This window comes from Bombus bifarius, unplaced genomic scaffold (assembly GCF_011952205.1).
Source record: "Bombus bifarius isolate JDL3187 unplaced genomic scaffold, Bbif_JDL3187 scf7180000008162, whole genome shotgun sequence".
In the NCBI taxonomy this organism is placed as follows: Eukaryota; Metazoa; Arthropoda; class Insecta; order Hymenoptera; family Apidae; genus Bombus; species Bombus bifarius.
In genome coordinates this window covers 2,080,034-2,096,539 of record NW_022884484.1, presented here as the reverse complement: position 1 = coordinate 2,096,539, position 16,506 = coordinate 2,080,034, and the positions used below count along the sequence as shown (strand labels likewise).

Below are 16,506 nucleotides of genomic sequence, written 5' to 3'. Positions count from 1 at the left end.
CCAAAAAAATCGTTGTATCATTCAAATCATTACTACAACTTGAAGTTAGCAAAGAATAGCTCACACAAAATTTCTTATTTCCCGACTCACTCTTCGAAACAAGACTATTTTGACCAATAACTAATTTCGTAAAACGTCACGATCGCTGCTGCTCGTATTAAAACTTGTAATCGCACGAAAAAAAAGAAAGAAGAAAGAAAAAGGGGGCCACTAAACGTCCAATCGTTTAGTTCTCTCCCTAATTAACCGAGGGGTGCTATTATTTCGCTTCGAGCTGTTTGACCTAAAAGCAGAACACGTCGGATCGCTTTCGTAGGGGAAAAATGGCTTTATCGCGTGGCATGCCAAAAGAGAAAAGTCAGGAGCGAGGCTGGAACAACGGATTACACCGAAAGGGTGGCATCACATTCCCGTTTCCGTCTGTCTTTTAAAATATGCACGTCGGTTTCCCGGGAGCATTCGCGCCGGCTGTCAAGGAATTTTACCGTGTCAAGGCCAGAATCCGTGGAAAGAATGAAATTTCCGTTCTTTCATCCGCGTTGCGCACAAGCGTTCCCAATGATTCATGGTACATTCACCGTGTTCATTACCCGGCATCGCTTGTTCGTGCGCGCACGCGAGCTCTCGCGGGACCACGCCGTCAAATCGCGTATTCAAAATCGTTTTCAAATTTATGCGCCGGCCTGCGCTCCTTCCCACGGCTTCCTGGATGTCTGCCACGCGGAAACCGGAGCTCACTGTTGTTTGCTTAACCGAGGTTCGAATCATTCTTTTGTCCCGCTTGATGGACATTGGTTTTTGTGTGTTCGCCGCGTTGTAGTTGAATGATTTAATTAGACGATTGTGTTTGCGTTCCGGTGTGTGCATTGATAGGTATTTGGTATCGTCGATAAAGAGTTTGTAGAGTAAGGTGTTATTGCATGGATACAATACAAATTCTCGGATTATCAGTATGAGTGATAAAGATGGCAAAATTAAAAATGGAAAATGGTAAATAAGGGGAAATTGCCCGGAGTTATTATGATCCGATTAAATCAATTACGAATTTTGTATTTGTATTTTTCTTTATATTATATATTTCATATTACGAATTTTTCAAGTTGTCCGAAAGTTTGTATGAAAGAATTTGCAATTTACGTTTCTGCCATTTCTTGCAGCACCTCGATATCTGCCAATACTTTCGGAGACTCTTAATTTATAATACAGGGTGTATTTCGATACCATGTTGCTTTTTCGCTCCTAAATTCGCGTAAGTTTTTGAAATTATTTGATTTATTGGTAATACAGCCATGTGACCAACAGCTATATATTCGTATCACGATAAAAGCAAGAAAATTAGTGAAAAATACGAGTTACAAAGCGTCACGAAATTCCTCAATTCGAGCACAAAGGTAAAGCCCTTAGCTGCTAGCACGTATTGCAATCGTGCTAATTTCCAGCCGACAGCTTGCACGCGCGGATCAGTTTCTTGTACGCGGCCCTCTGTAGTAGAACAAAGCCGTGCAAACGGACCAACCGCGCCCCTTTCGTTGTCCTGGCTATCAACAATGACCGCTCTATGCTTTCAGAAATGCCGTCGCCCAACATAGAAGGAATCTACGCGTCAAACTGCTCCCGGCTAGATACCGATCGAATATATTTGATGGATGACTCGTTTATAACACATACATATTCATATGCATACCAAATATTCCTGATATTAAGGTCCTGTACCTTAATTTTAGATTTGTTTGTAAGATTAATTACCTAAGACGATCTTTACTGTTGTCTTATAGAAATCGCGATATTTCTTAAGAAAAGATAATATTTGTTGGACTTGTAGAATAATTGAGCCACTCAGAAGCCAAATTATTCAGCTTTATTTTCTGAAGATTTCTCAATTTTGCGCAAAATATGTTTATGTTTGCCTGTTTAAAGTAATTCTTGCCTCTCATCTTTTATATTAAATCAAAATTTACGTTCGGCGGAATTATTTCGCCATTTTTTGTCTCAGATAAGTATCAGATATTAAAGAAGTATCTTCATAACTGTGTGAACTAGAAGATTTGTTTCGTATAACGGGTTCCATCTTTACTAATTTTCTGACGTGTTCATTAATTTCCTCAATCTCCAGGGTAACTTCTTGATCGACACAGTGAAGCGGGTGTCAAACCTCCCTTAATCCATCAAAAACCTGCCGAAAATTCGGTCCTTGAAGTCGCTACCATCTTGCCGGTTCTTACACCCTGAACGAGCTGTCGAAAAAAAAAAGAATTGTTCACGAGAGCGATCCGTCACCCTGGTAAATCCTCCTTTTTGTCTTTCCTAGCCGTGGAAAATATTTTCATCGACTGAGGAAAGTTTCGTCGACGAAATAAGCAAGAACGAAGCAAGACATTGTTTTCATACAAATATCTCACATTCTTGTATAATCTCTTGCAAAATATTTTCTAACATTATATTACCATTTATTAATAATGACAATTATTAAATTAATAATTAATAAATGACACAATTAGTCGATAAATAAAATTAGTCAAATTAAATAGCTAAGTTAATAAATGACAATATTCTAGAAAATATTAAACGTGAATTTCAACTAAATTACTAACAATAAATAATTCAATTACATACAGAACACAATTAACAATTATTTAAAAATTATCTCGGATATTTAATTCTACAAAAAAATTGAAATTCATACAGAAACAAACAATCTTAATCGCAGCTGAATCGACGTAACGTTTTATTTATTCGTTGGTTGTTCTCATATGAAGGAACGTGTGACGATTCTCAGAGGACGCGGGTAAGATATCGTGGGATGAAAAGGTCGCGACGAAAGCTCGCCATTAGTTAAGCGAAACAAAGTGGAAATACGCGATGCATGCATGCTGCACATGGCATCCCTCGAGCCGCGTTCGAAGATAATAGAGCATGGACCTTTTCAACGTAAAGTGGCTTGGAAAGACAGCGTACGGATTTTTCTGGTTCAAATCCTTCTGGTTGCTTCGAATATCGTACGGTCTACTGTACGATCGTATTTTCTGTATTGTTTCTCGTGGTATCTGCCAGCCATTACAAGAGATTCATACGTATTATATACACGTAGATATAATGAACATGGGCGGTTGTAATTTACCGACACAGTAATTTAGGTGGATTTGTCTTACGAGTAATTAACAAATTTTCAGATGAATGATATTCAGAAAAGCGCAGAATGCCGCTTAATTGTTATGAATGTTAAATTGTAATTTTATATAAGCCATTCAGAGGTCAAAGTAATAAGCAGACTATGGATGTTTATGCAAATTCATATCTTTATCGTAACAAATAGAAAAAATGCCTAGTAGGAATTTTAAGACGATTTTATTATTTAATTTTAAGAAATCCGATATTCAGAATGACACCAACCCTTAAATGTGTTGTCTATTTGTTTTTATAGTCACGTTAAACAACGTTATATTTTACAGTGACTTCATTCTCTTCCAATATCTGTTTCCAAAAAATATTAATATTCTGAATACGTCAGACGGTATTTTTAAAACAGTAGTTGATAAATATCAATAACCCAAGGATTTAACCGAACAAAATTCATAAACCACAATGAAAACAATTGGTAAAATGTGAAATCTATTACTAATACGATTAATCAGAAAATATTCTTAATTTATTCTGCAAAATCTCCAATTAAGGCGAATTTGCTCCAATGTAAGCATCGAATCGCTTATTCTACTTATATTTCCTCGTCGTGTCTCGCGTTTCTATCGTACTGTACGAACGTAGTTCTCTTCAATTTCATTGGTAACATCGAAATTGGAAAGATCGTAACGGCAAGTATTTTTCGTTCCGCGTGTCATTCCGTATATCACGAGTAGATGGAAGTTAATATAAATGCTTACATTACGACGCAGTGGATTCATCGTTGGCACGCGAACGAAGCAGGAAGCTATAAAGAATTTTATATTTGCTCGCTGCGTCGACGAGTAATGCGTCGCATTTTTCATCTCACTTTGGAAAATGCCCTGCATAGACACGTAGCTATATTCATATTCAGGAAAGTTGCCCGTTCTTGTCTTATTTCGTCTCTCTGTGTTTTATTGTTTCCATATATTACCGGGGCCGTTTACGATGAAAGACAACGGAAGATGTAGCCGACCTTCTTGCAACGTATAAGACGTTCCGATTCGCCATCAACTCCATTCTGTTATTCGAAGCTTCCGTTTCACGAATACATGCAGTATTTTCTTTCGCACTAGGAACTTGTAAATCTGTCAGAATAGCAATTTTATCATTTTTATTTTTGTTTCTGGAAACGTTATAGACGTACAGATGCTTTTGACAAAATTGTTAGTTTGTTAATACCTCCGAGAAGGATCGAAAGTGAGTTGGCTTTATGTCTGAGTTTTGAGGAGTTTGCAGTTCTTAAGAAATTTCTTTTCACGAGTAGTTTGAACACTGTGTCTTATATTTCAGTTTTGAAAAGTTCTATGGTGTAAAGGATTTAGTTCTGAAGATCGATGGCTCTTCTTCATATTGCATAATAAATCGCTTTTCTTCAGTCTTTCTCCACTCATTTTAATACCGCAAAACATCTAACAACGAGTAACAGAGTTTATCAATTACGCCTGTCCTTTTCGTAATTCTTAATTTGTTTCTACACTTTTGAACCATTGAATTCTGCATATTGACTTCCATTCGCTCGATGGCTGTGTTCGTGTAAACTAAATTCTATTAGTTTTGATAATCAATAATTAAATGTACATATAAATTAACAAGTGATAACAGGACAACATGTAGCATTAATCGTTATTACTACATCTACAACTATACACTAAATCTATAATGTGATTCGATAGGTTTTCACATGAGGGCTAAACTAGAATCATATATTATACAAATCCTGTAATGTAATTCAAATTTAAGCTGGCGTTTAATTAAATTTCTTTTTCAAATTTCACAATTAAATTTTTCTTCTACAATTCTTTTACTTCACTTTCGTCGCACACGTTTACATACGAACCTCAATTATAAGGACTCTGCTACATTTATTAACAAATTTTTATCAAATTTTCCAAAAGTTCTAAATTTCATAAAATTCGAACATAATAGACGAACATACACAAAACTGTTCAAAATAAGAAATTTCTCAGAAATTCGAAACTTCTCAAACGTTAAACATAATTTTATCTTGCAACGTGTATTATGTAATGACCCATATAAGACCCTAATTTCCATCATATTCTACATGCTCGACATCGATAAACGCACATGATCGCGTTACAAGAGTTAACAACTGATTCTGATGAACCAATCGAACCGGGTCATGCGTTTCCCGCGCATAGAATTTCGCATACGTACACAACGTTTGAATTAAACTGATTCATAAATATTAACGATATTTACGATGCGGTGCGCGATACACGGGGAACGCTTACATTTGATTCGTAAAGCGCGAACGTGTGCATCATGGGCGCATGACACAATCTCTCGACAATGATGAAAAGTTACAATTACGAGTATTCCTGGTAATCCATCATCAGCAAAATATTTTCTTAATTTTAAGTATCGTCAAATGGTATCGTTAATTTCATTTAGATAAGCGGTAAAGTTTTCATTTGTCATTTCCATTGCGTCGAAACGATAGAATAAAATGGCAGGTAATGGGATTAGATCGTGGCCCTGGGTTCTGTTCCTCTTCCATTTACGAGCATTGATTAAATTTTCCTATAGTCGTTTCGTTCGCAAGCAGTGTACTTGGTATCGCTTAAGAAAACAAATCAAACGTTTATTGTAGATACTATCTTACAATCTTCTTTGTATCAAGAAAAATAAATAAACAATTTAAAAAAATTTAACTATCTGCCTAAATTAAATTGATACACTAAAGTATCACGAAAATTCCAATAAAATAGATTTAATTTACAATGTTATATAAAATGTATTATCCATTCTACAACATTCATTTCTCTGCAGAATTTAAAGGCATATAAACAAAAAATTCAATTATCTTCGGAAATTATTAGCAAAAGTCCAACAAAATATGTATAACTTATTACACAAAACTTATCTATACTTTCCCATCTGCAAATTTCTCAAGCCCATTACTCCAATATCTGTAACGTTGTAACCAACCATCTCAAAACTCACCCCTTCGTCTCGTTAGAATCTCCAAAATAGCGGTACGTTCTGCAGAATCATGCCTGAGCCGTAAGGCAGGCTGTCGACGACCGGTTGTTCGGCCGGAAGTCAAGTGGTGCGATACAATCTTGCTTTCTCGCGAAATTTCGCAATAAATACCTGGAAACTTTTCGAGGAGCGATGGCGTGCGCGCGTTCGTGGGTCCCCATTGTTATCGCGGATGGCGTACATGCACACATCGACGGTACAGGAGCCGACGGTACACGACAATGGAATACTTAGATCCACCCCTGTTGGTCCACCCCCCACGGCATTTCTCCATTGTCTCATGATTTATGTGCCGTGGTCGCGGTGTCAACAGGGTATTGATTAAAATACACACACAACGGCACACGTACACGCGGCGCACACTAGAATATGACGCCACGGTGTATAGAGGAATTTATGCACACACAAGCTAGCTGGACGCTGAGCATCGTTGTCCCTCGTTGTAAATCGACCGGTTGTCGTGTAGATCGTGTCCACCGCGTAAAAAGCTGCGCAACCGAGCTTCCATCGACGAATCGTTTAACGTCGAGTACCCTTACCGTGGAGGGATCACCCTTTGGGAACATCGACGCATCTCGTCGCTCCATCGAATTCATTCTTCGGGTTTAAACCTTCTCCCGTTTACTTTCGTTCGTATATTTTTTTGAGAAATTCCTGTGACGTGTTTTCTTTTACAGACTACACTCTTTTACGACGTTATAAGTTTGGTTCTTATATGAGGTTTCTTGTTATTGTTGTTGATTATAGACTCTTTTATTGGCTGTTTTATTCGCTGCTTTTATCGATTGTCGATTGAGAAAGTAATTCTGGATAAGGTCTGTTTTTGTTGATCGATGATCAAAGGGAGAAATCTCTTGCATCAATTGACAAGATACAAAGAGACGAGTTTCGGAAATATATAGCATCTTTTATGATATAACGTCAATTACTTTTCGCAGATAAAATCCTTCTAACAGCGTTATCTGATCTTGCGAAGTTATTTTCGATTTCATCCTAAATACAGATAATAATCATTGACATTAAATAATTCGTGAATGAAAGTGTTAAGAGATACTCGTCAAAAAACAAGAAATCGTCCGAAAAAAAAGGATCTCCTAAAACTTACCAAATAAACAACCCCCAAATCTAACCTCTATTTTATTCCACCTAACCGCACTCCAAAACCATAATCATATATCTCCATCCTCTCATAAAACTCTCAAAAAATGCCATTCATCTCATCACCGGCAATAATCCCGAAAACGTACCCCACGCTTTAAACGTCTAATCGTAGCCCGTTACCCTTCAATTCTTCCTCTCATTCAAGCCACGAACAACCCCACAATATCGACTCTCACGACGAGATAAAGTCGCCCTTTCGAGAAACCTGGATATCTGCCGCGGTGAAGTGACTCGTTACCTTAAGAGAGTCATTTTCCATCCCCCCTTCTCTCTCTCCTTTTTTCCGTCCCTCGACTTTTCACCCTCTCGAGTCAGCGAGTCCCGCGCCACCCCTACGTAGCCTGGAGCGTCGGCACACTCCCTTTCCTGGCACCATTTTATTTATTATCCGGGGTTATCCCAGCGACAGAGTGCGCGGCCAACTTTCCACCGCGGCTCGCTGAAGCGGTCCACGGTGGTATTTGGTGCGTGAACCGCGCATTCATCGTCGCGCGTTCTCTTTACCTCACCCCGTCGGTCTACCAAGCTACTCTCCGTTTCGTTTCCGCTTTCAAACCAGAACCCGGGGTCCTGGGTTTCATCTGTGGCTCTTCCACGTGCCTTACGCGACACCTTTTGACGGTCCACTAATTGCAGTCGCGAATGAAAGACACGGACACGCAACGATGAATCGCCTGTTATGTGTATTTCATCAAGATAGTGGATGACACGGGTGAGCGTTTTTTGACTTTCGAATGGTCGTACGAGACAGAATTAGCGATGTTTATTCAGGTTACAGACATACATCCAATACGTACGTCCATCTTATACAACCAAGTTATCCGAATGACGTGGTGAGCGAGCGAGAAAAGATAGAGCCGGATTTTTGTAAAGGGAGCTCATTCAGCGGAAGAAGCTTGGAAGTGTCGGAAAGTGTTTCACGAGGAAATATGTGGCAATGAGTCGGTTTAGAATAGGCTGAGATATGAAATATTTTCTTGAAAGAATTTTCTATAGAGTTGAAAGGGTACTTGTACAGTTTCTAATAATATTATTGTTCGCGCTTTTCACTCATAATTGCTGCAATAGTTATTTTATCACATGGATGGTGTGCTCAAGTCCACAGAATTCTATAGAAATATTCAGAAATAGAGCAATTCACTTTTTTTCTAGCGAGAATTCATTCATAAAGTTCTATTCATAAAATTAACGTTTAGTAGAGTTCAAAAGTAAGACAGATTTTATATCTAGGATTTTCACTACATCTTAGCTCAAACATCTTCAGCAACAAGGAAATGTTATCCGGCGATTTCTCAAGTAAATACCTCATAAATTGTCAAGAATTCAAACGTGAAATATAGAATTTAGAAACTTGAAATAAACGTAAGGACAAGGTTTAAACATTAAAGTTCTTACTGTTAATGAGATTGCAAGCTTTGGAATTTCGGCAAATGTGAGAGGTCGGAAATACCTAATAGGATGGTGAAGTAACAGGGGATAAATCGTGATCATTATACGGCGCGGCACGAACGAAACTATTAATATCCCATCGCAAAAGCAAACGGTAGCGGAGCTTGCCAGCGAGTTGAAAGCCTATAACACCATCAGATAGTCTGCGGCAGTATTAGTGCGTAAATGCGTATTGATAGTGTACGCTAGCGGCAGAGACGAAAGGCGTTCGCATTATACGTGAAATTACAATAGATCATGGTCTGCAAACCTCATGAATTTACGTTCTATGTTCTAGAAATTTCTGCTTCGTAAACCGATCAAACGTACTTTTCTGGATTAGATAGAATTTATATTGTTTATGTTTTCAATACTAGTTTGCATTATTCAGAACTACGAATTTATTTCATTCAAGATTAAACAAAATTCGTTCGATGCAAAATTCTACGGTTACTGAATTAATAATTCGACGACGATACCTGAAATTTTGAAAACAGCCTATTCAGAATAAAGAAAAAAGAAACGAGAAAGATCTATGAAAGAATAAATCAATGTTTTATCCGTATACTGTACAAAAATTGTCAAAATACTCAAATTTCTCATATACTTATATGACGTAGACTGACATATGTAAATCTATAAAATTTCTATGAATTACAAATTATTCGATTTCACTATACCGTTAGTACCACCGTTACAATCTCATAGATTAGAAAATATTCAGCTTATTTGCATTACACTAAATTATTATTATGTCCTATACAGTTTCCAGCAAAATCTTTCCGAAACACGCAATCCCTATACACTGATCTAACAGAGAAGAAATTTACTTACCGCGGTACTTAACTTTGTTGAACACGCTCGTTATGATCTGAAGCTCTGGGTGCAGCGTCTCGCCGATCTAAAACATGCGAAGAACAGATTTCATTTTTAGCATCGACTATGAATGATCCTGTATTAATGTCGCGAAGATATGCACAATAACCATGTATCTTGCCTTGCAACACACCTCGTTCATTCTATGTCCTAATGCCCTAATACGTTTTCCATCGATTTCCCATGAAATGGGAGGCTCGACGCTGCTAAGTGCATCGCATAAAGAGGCAAAGGCGAACAGTCGTTTCGAAACTTCCACACTGGCCGGCTATTAAACGTAACCGTAAAAGCTAAACCGGCTAAAACCGACCAGACAACTCTCTAAAGTAAGAGATAAATAATAAAAGTTCATCTGGCCATCGAGGCTGGATCAAGAGTTTCGTCGTTTCCCCTGGTGATGGGACAGGGCCCTAGTCTACCGATCATACGCGTCATAGCTTTTCCCCGTACTCTTTCCTCCGTCTCTATTTATCTTCGTTCACAGTCCATCCTTATCTTCGTTTCGACTTAAGAGTCTCGTTACCGGGAAGTTCGAGGCCATCGTGACTTTACGAGTATCATTGTTGCCGCGACAACGACGCTTGGAAATTCATGGCGTTTTACGGGGTATTCGTTATTCAAGGTGGCGTCACTATGTGAATGGGAGTGGTGTTAATGTCAGAAAGATGGTAGGTAATGATTTGGGTTTGGTACGGTTCGAACAATTGAATATATATTGTTCTTGATTTTCTTGGGAAGAGGATCGATATAGATAAGTATAGAGATTCATAAAGGTTTGTTTAAGGTTAATTTTGCCAATCAAAGCATTCATGTTCGATAAGAAAGGTAAGGTACTTTTACGTAGGTCAGATACGGAATGACAATTTCATTTCATATTTCCTCGAAATTTTCAGTTTCTCAATTTTATAATCCACGTATAAAGTACTACTTTAAACGATTTATGCGAAAATGCTATATAAAACTATAATACAACATGGACTGATATTACAGTGTATTGTTATATGCATTGGCTTACGAAACTATTTGAACATTCACCATGGAAAACTTTTATGTTGGTATCTTATGTATTATATAAAAAGTTTGGAAATTTCATGAGCATTGTAACGAGACATGACTAAGGGAAGATATTGTTAAATATTCTTTCGAATACATAAGTATACCGAGGAGGAAGCGAATCTCAAGTATATGTTCTGACAATATCCGGCATAATTATCGCGTCTTCATCCGGCAGACAAAATAGAGGCAAGCTGGATTATTAGCTTCCGAGCTCGATAACTTATTAACTGATAATAAAATTTTCAGCTCGCTGTAATAAAGCAAATTCAATGGTTACGTTACTGCGTTATACGGGTCGTTCGGTCTAATAATATAACGTGCGATTATTACGTTCGCTTTGCACTTCTTGTTACGCGGTTTAATAAGGGAACGATAATATTTATTTTCCTTGGTAAAATATTATACATATTAGAGTTACTTCCAATGACGTGTATAAAATATTTAGTAATTAATGATACAGTGAGATATTATTACGCAGTAAAAATTACCAACTATAAGACAGTAAAGTCAAATTTCAATTAAATCAAAGATTTACGAAAATCAAGATTTACGATTAAATTAGTACGATGTATAATTACTAAATATTTTCATGGAAACGTAAATACGGAAATTAAACATTAAATGGTCACTTTACTTTCAATATTTTCTACATCTTCGCGTATTACGTACATTCCGTATATTCTTGTAGCATTAAATTTGTTACGAATGTCTTTATTGCTGAAACCAAACGTACGAAAATAAATACGATATTCTACGAAATAAATATTCCTTTAATTTCTCTTTGCTTTCTATTCTCAAGCAGAAAATAGTTTGCAATGAATAAAATTTATTGCTCTCGAGAAGGAAGAAAAATCTGCCTACAAAATTTTAAAAAGCAAACGAAAAAATCGTGTAAGTAAATCCAGCAGAAAATGTAGAAAAGGGAACCACGTCGTTTTCATTACCAACCCCCTCCTACGTCGCTTTCAATCAACGCAAACATTGTCCAATAATTTCACCTCGCCCCGGATTCATTAAAACCCAGTGTCGTAATTCCCACCAAGCATCAAGGATCCAGAACAAACGACTAAAATTCCAGTCGATAAATCCATCCCGGTGAAAACGGGTGACACGAGTGTCCCACGAAAGGTACACGTGGAATGGGGTAGAAACGCGCGAGTGAAAATATCCGGGAGCTCATTTAGACCCTTCGGATTGTTCAAGCGTTGACAGGGAATGCTGCCACCGACTCATTTGGATCTTATCCCTCAGACACCCCCAGGGTATAATCCGTTTGAATTACACCCGTCAACACGACGCCCCTCTGCCACGACACACTTTTACGAGCTACCACCGTATCCTGTCGAGAGATCGAGCACCTGTTAAAGATTGGCCCGCGACACGGCAGCCGCTTTGGGGATGGTTCTAAAATATTTTCGTCGTTGCCGTGACTATGTTATCAAGGAAATGATCGTAATCTGAACAATGTGAATTGGTGCACGTGTGAGTTATTGACGTAAATCTATTCCAAATTTCATTCAAATATACTTTAAATCTAAAGACTCGAGCAAGTTCGTAATTTAAACGTAATCCAAATTTAACTGAAATCTATTTTAATTTATTAATTAAAAACTACCTTGAATGTAACTCAAATCGGATTCAAATCTATTTCAAACCTAACTCAGTCCTAATTCAAGCTTGATTCAAACTGAGAAAGATTGAGGAAGTTTGCAGTTTGATAAATTACATTCAGTAAAAAATAATTAACCGTCGAATACTTAACCGAGAATAATAAATGAAACAATGTAAGTAAAATTGCGTGACGTGTTATGAAAAAATGATATAAGAAGGTATGATGAAATCTAAGAAAGAGAAGCATCTACTACTTTCACACATAGAAAATTCCAACCAACGTATAAACTCATTCACGCCACATAAATTCTCAATCTCTTTTTTATCTTTTTACTTTTTTACCTGTCCAACAAATTTTAAAGAACTCTCAAGAAACACGATATCTCCCTAAAACCATGGACATATAAGAAATACGTAAGAGTGAAAAATCAGGTACCTCGTCTCTATAATATCATGGTCTTTTTAAAATATTGTAAACTTTCCAAATATTAGGTTAAGTAAAAAGTTCTGAGCGTTTTTCGCTAGATGTCTTTAGTGAGCCATATCTCACGATGTGCACATCGCATCGAGTCATAGTATACACCGATTTCAAGGTGATATTACGCATCAAAAAGGTTCTTTGTCAGTTTTGTGTTCGGTGAAGCCAGTTGTGTGTTACAGCGTTCGAAAATGGAGATAAAAAAAGAGAAAATTCGATACATTCTTCAGTACCACTACGACCAAGGTGAAAAGGCGGAGCAGGCGGCCAAAAAAATTTGTGCTGTTTATGGACCCAGTACAGTATCGAATGCAACAGCAAAGCGGTGGTTCCAACGATTCCGTTCTGGTAATATGGACGTCGAAGATGAGGCACGCTCTGGTAGGCCAATCGTCGAAAATGTGGATAAAATCATGGAAATCGTCGAGTCGGACCGGCATGTGAGCACTTATTCCATTGCCCAGGAACTGAAGATTAGCCAGAAAACCGTTTGGAACCATTTGCATAAGGCTGGTCTCAAGAAGAAGCTCGACGTATGGGTGCCACATGAATTGACGCAAAAGAACCTTTTGGACCGAATTGATGCCTGCGATTCTTTGTTGAGACGTAACGAAATCGACCCATTTTTGAAGCGGATGGTGACTGGCGATGAAAAATGGGTCACATACGAGAACAACAGCCGAAAAAGATCGTGGTCCAATCGCGGTGGGCCGGCCCAAACGATCGCCAAGCGTGGATTAACGGCCAAGAAGGTTTTATTGTGTGTTTGGTGGGATTGGAAGGGAATCATCCATTATGAGCTGCTCCCATCGGGGCAAACACTTAATTCGGACCTCTATTGTCAACAACTGACCAGACTGAAGCAGGCGATCGACCAGAAGCGGCCAGAATTGGCCAATAGGAAAGGTGTTGTGTTCCATCAAGACAACGCCAGGCCGCACACATCTTTAACGACGCGTCAGAAGCTCCGAGAGCTTGGCTGGGAGGTTCTATCGCATCCGCCGTACAGTCCAGACCTGGCACCAAGCGATTATCACCTTTTTAAGTTTTTGCAAAATTTTCTTGATGGTACAAAACTGGCCTCAAGAGAGGCTTGTGAAAATGAGCTGGTCAAGTTTTTTACCAATAGGGACGAGGACTTCTTCAACCGCGGAATTATGAAATTGCCTTCAAAATGGACAAAAGTAATCGAACAAAACGGCGCATATTTAATCTAAATCGAATAATCTTGACTATGTTAATTTCATCGTCGAAATAAAGCGAAAAAGCGCTCAGAACTTTTTACTTCACCTAATAAGTGGTTTACATTCAGGTTACCTCCGTCACGCCGCGTCCTTAATGCATCCTAAAGGACTCTTTTCCCTCCTCGTCGTTTTTTTGCTGTTCTCTCTGTTTCACGGTCGCGCGTTTCAGCCGCTAAAGACCGTGAAAGGTAAGGGAAAAGGAAGATGGGGGCCGGCTGGCTGCTGGAACTTTGAAAATTTATTCCGCAAGTAAACGGCGCGGCCGCGCAAAACGAGGGAAAATCCCTGTCAACCGACGTACCACGCTTTTTCGCGAGAATACGCTCTCGCCTTTTCTTCTCTCCCCTCCGGTCTCGCGTCGTTAATTCCTCGGCTGACGACCACTGATTTTGGGTAATGATTTGGAAACGAGCCGCGCGTGGATTTTTGTGTCATTAGCGGCTGGGAACCGCTGCTAAAGGCAGATGAAAATTACGCTTGCACGCGAAAAACACCACTTTGGGTTTTGATGGTGCGTGACTGCTGATGGATGTTGGCAAAGAGGATGTTAACTACCAGAGTTGAATAATATTATGAGAATTTTTCAAGCTACAGCGTTTTTCAAGTAATTATTTTCAGTAGTAACGCTGTATGATTATGAACGTTTAATTTGGAACTGTTTGATTTCTTGAATTTTGTTGCAATTCGTTTGAAGATCATATCGTTTTGACCAGGGAAATATTAGCTATTATCGTTGACTAATTTTATGGGAATTTTTCAAATTAGAGGGTACTGGCTTTTAATAATAATATTACACAACTGCAGAAATCCGATTCGATAGTGTGCGCATTTGTTTGAATAACAGAATCTTAACCCCAAGGGGATGATACAATAATTACGAGAATTGACTAATTTTTTGGTAAATCTTCCAGTTAAAATATAGTTTTTTTATTCGCCACTTATAAATGAGTAATATGGAATAATTGTTTGATTTAGAAATTTAATTCAGAGATCGAAGGAAAGAAGCGAAGATTTCTGAGGCGGAGTTACAGGAATTTGATCTAATTTGTAGAATTACTCATAAAAATTTACAGAAGATGTATTCTGCTCAACGAATCATTAGATTAGCACTCGTTCAATAAATCCTCGAAATGATAACATTAGAATGCATAAACTTATTGCAAGAACATTTCTAACAATCATGATATATATAGAAGAGCGAAACGGGAATGGTAATCAGAAAAGGAAATAGAACGAGCTAGAAACGAGTCGATGTTTCGATAAACAGTCTGAGTGAAGCGGCAGCAGCCGATTCTGTTGAACTATCGTGCCAGAAATCAGAAGCATAAACGCTTGTTTCCTGGCGTTTGTTGCCTCAGAATCGCAGGCTTTCCAGTTTCTTCTAGCGGAACACCGGTTCTAGAAGGGGTGAAAGAGCAAGAGAGAGAACATAGACGATCGTCGACGTGAGAGAAAATGTGAGGGTATAAGAACGAGGTGGAACGAGCTGGCGAAAGCAGAACGTTTCCTTCGAAACTTTGGAATTTATTCTCGGAGCAAGCGGCACGCAGCCCCGGGAAGCCTGCCGGGTGTTTGTCTGCGAGACTTCGAAATAATTGTTCACCAATAAGAACGTCGCAAATAAAATCTTTCTACCTCTTCCTCGTACATTTTCCTTCCTTCTTTTTTTCTATTTTACTCATCTCGATTTTGTTTAAATACATCTTGCTCTGTTTTTATATAATAAAATGATTTGGTCCAAATCCGAGAAGAAAGAAAGGGAAAAAATATTCGAGAATCTAGAAAGCTATTTTTTTATTTATTTATTTATATTATACACAAGAAATATCTATGAAACAAATGTCTATTTAAGTAGCATTTTTTAAATTTGCATTTAGAAAAATATGAATTTGCAGAGGTAATCTGTTTGGGAATAAAAATTTGTGAATTACAAATATTTAGAATTTCATTTTCGTTAATAACAAATTCGTAATTTTTGTAATTTTCTTAATTATGATTTTTAACGGCGGAGTAAATTATATCGATCGAAAGAATACGGTAAACACGCGATACCTAGTTTACAAATTCGGGAACAAATTCCAGGGTTGCTAAACTACCCCTCGTCGACATATAGAATTCTATGATTACTATCCTTATTTTTCAATCCCTTCTGTCTCGTTACCATGATCCATTTGGGAATTCATATTTGTGTTTTTAATAGATTATTATATAGATTAATTAATATAGATTATAACTAATAGATTGATTAATCGTCATTAAAATAAATTTAATCGGAGCGTCTACAAAATTCTACGATAGTATCAATAGTATAGATATTTTTTGGTACTTATTTCATTGCTATTTTACCAATGCGTTCATTTTTTTTACAATCTCGCCAATGTTTATTTATTTATCTTTTTTCGAAATGAAAGGAATTATAAATGTTTTTTGATATCAAAATAACTGTCGCGTACGTATATATTCTCTTTGTTCAAACACCATTCATAT

The 16,506-nt window shown here is 37.7% G+C and overlaps 1 protein-coding gene across 3 annotated transcripts in view; it reads right to left on the bottom strand.

Moving 5' to 3' along the window:
* LOC117208836 (carbonic anhydrase-related protein 10) overlaps window positions 1–16,506 on the bottom strand; it is a 225,708-nt gene that overhangs the window by 9,785 nt on the left and 199,417 nt on the right. For all 3 annotated transcript variants that reach the window (XM_033450240.1, XM_033450241.1, XM_033450242.1), the window contains exon 6: window positions 9,589–9,655. In XM_033450240.1, coding sequence (XP_033306131.1) covers window positions 9,589–9,655 — 67 coding nt within the window. The remainder of the gene's footprint in view (window positions 1–9,588; window positions 9,656–16,506) is intronic.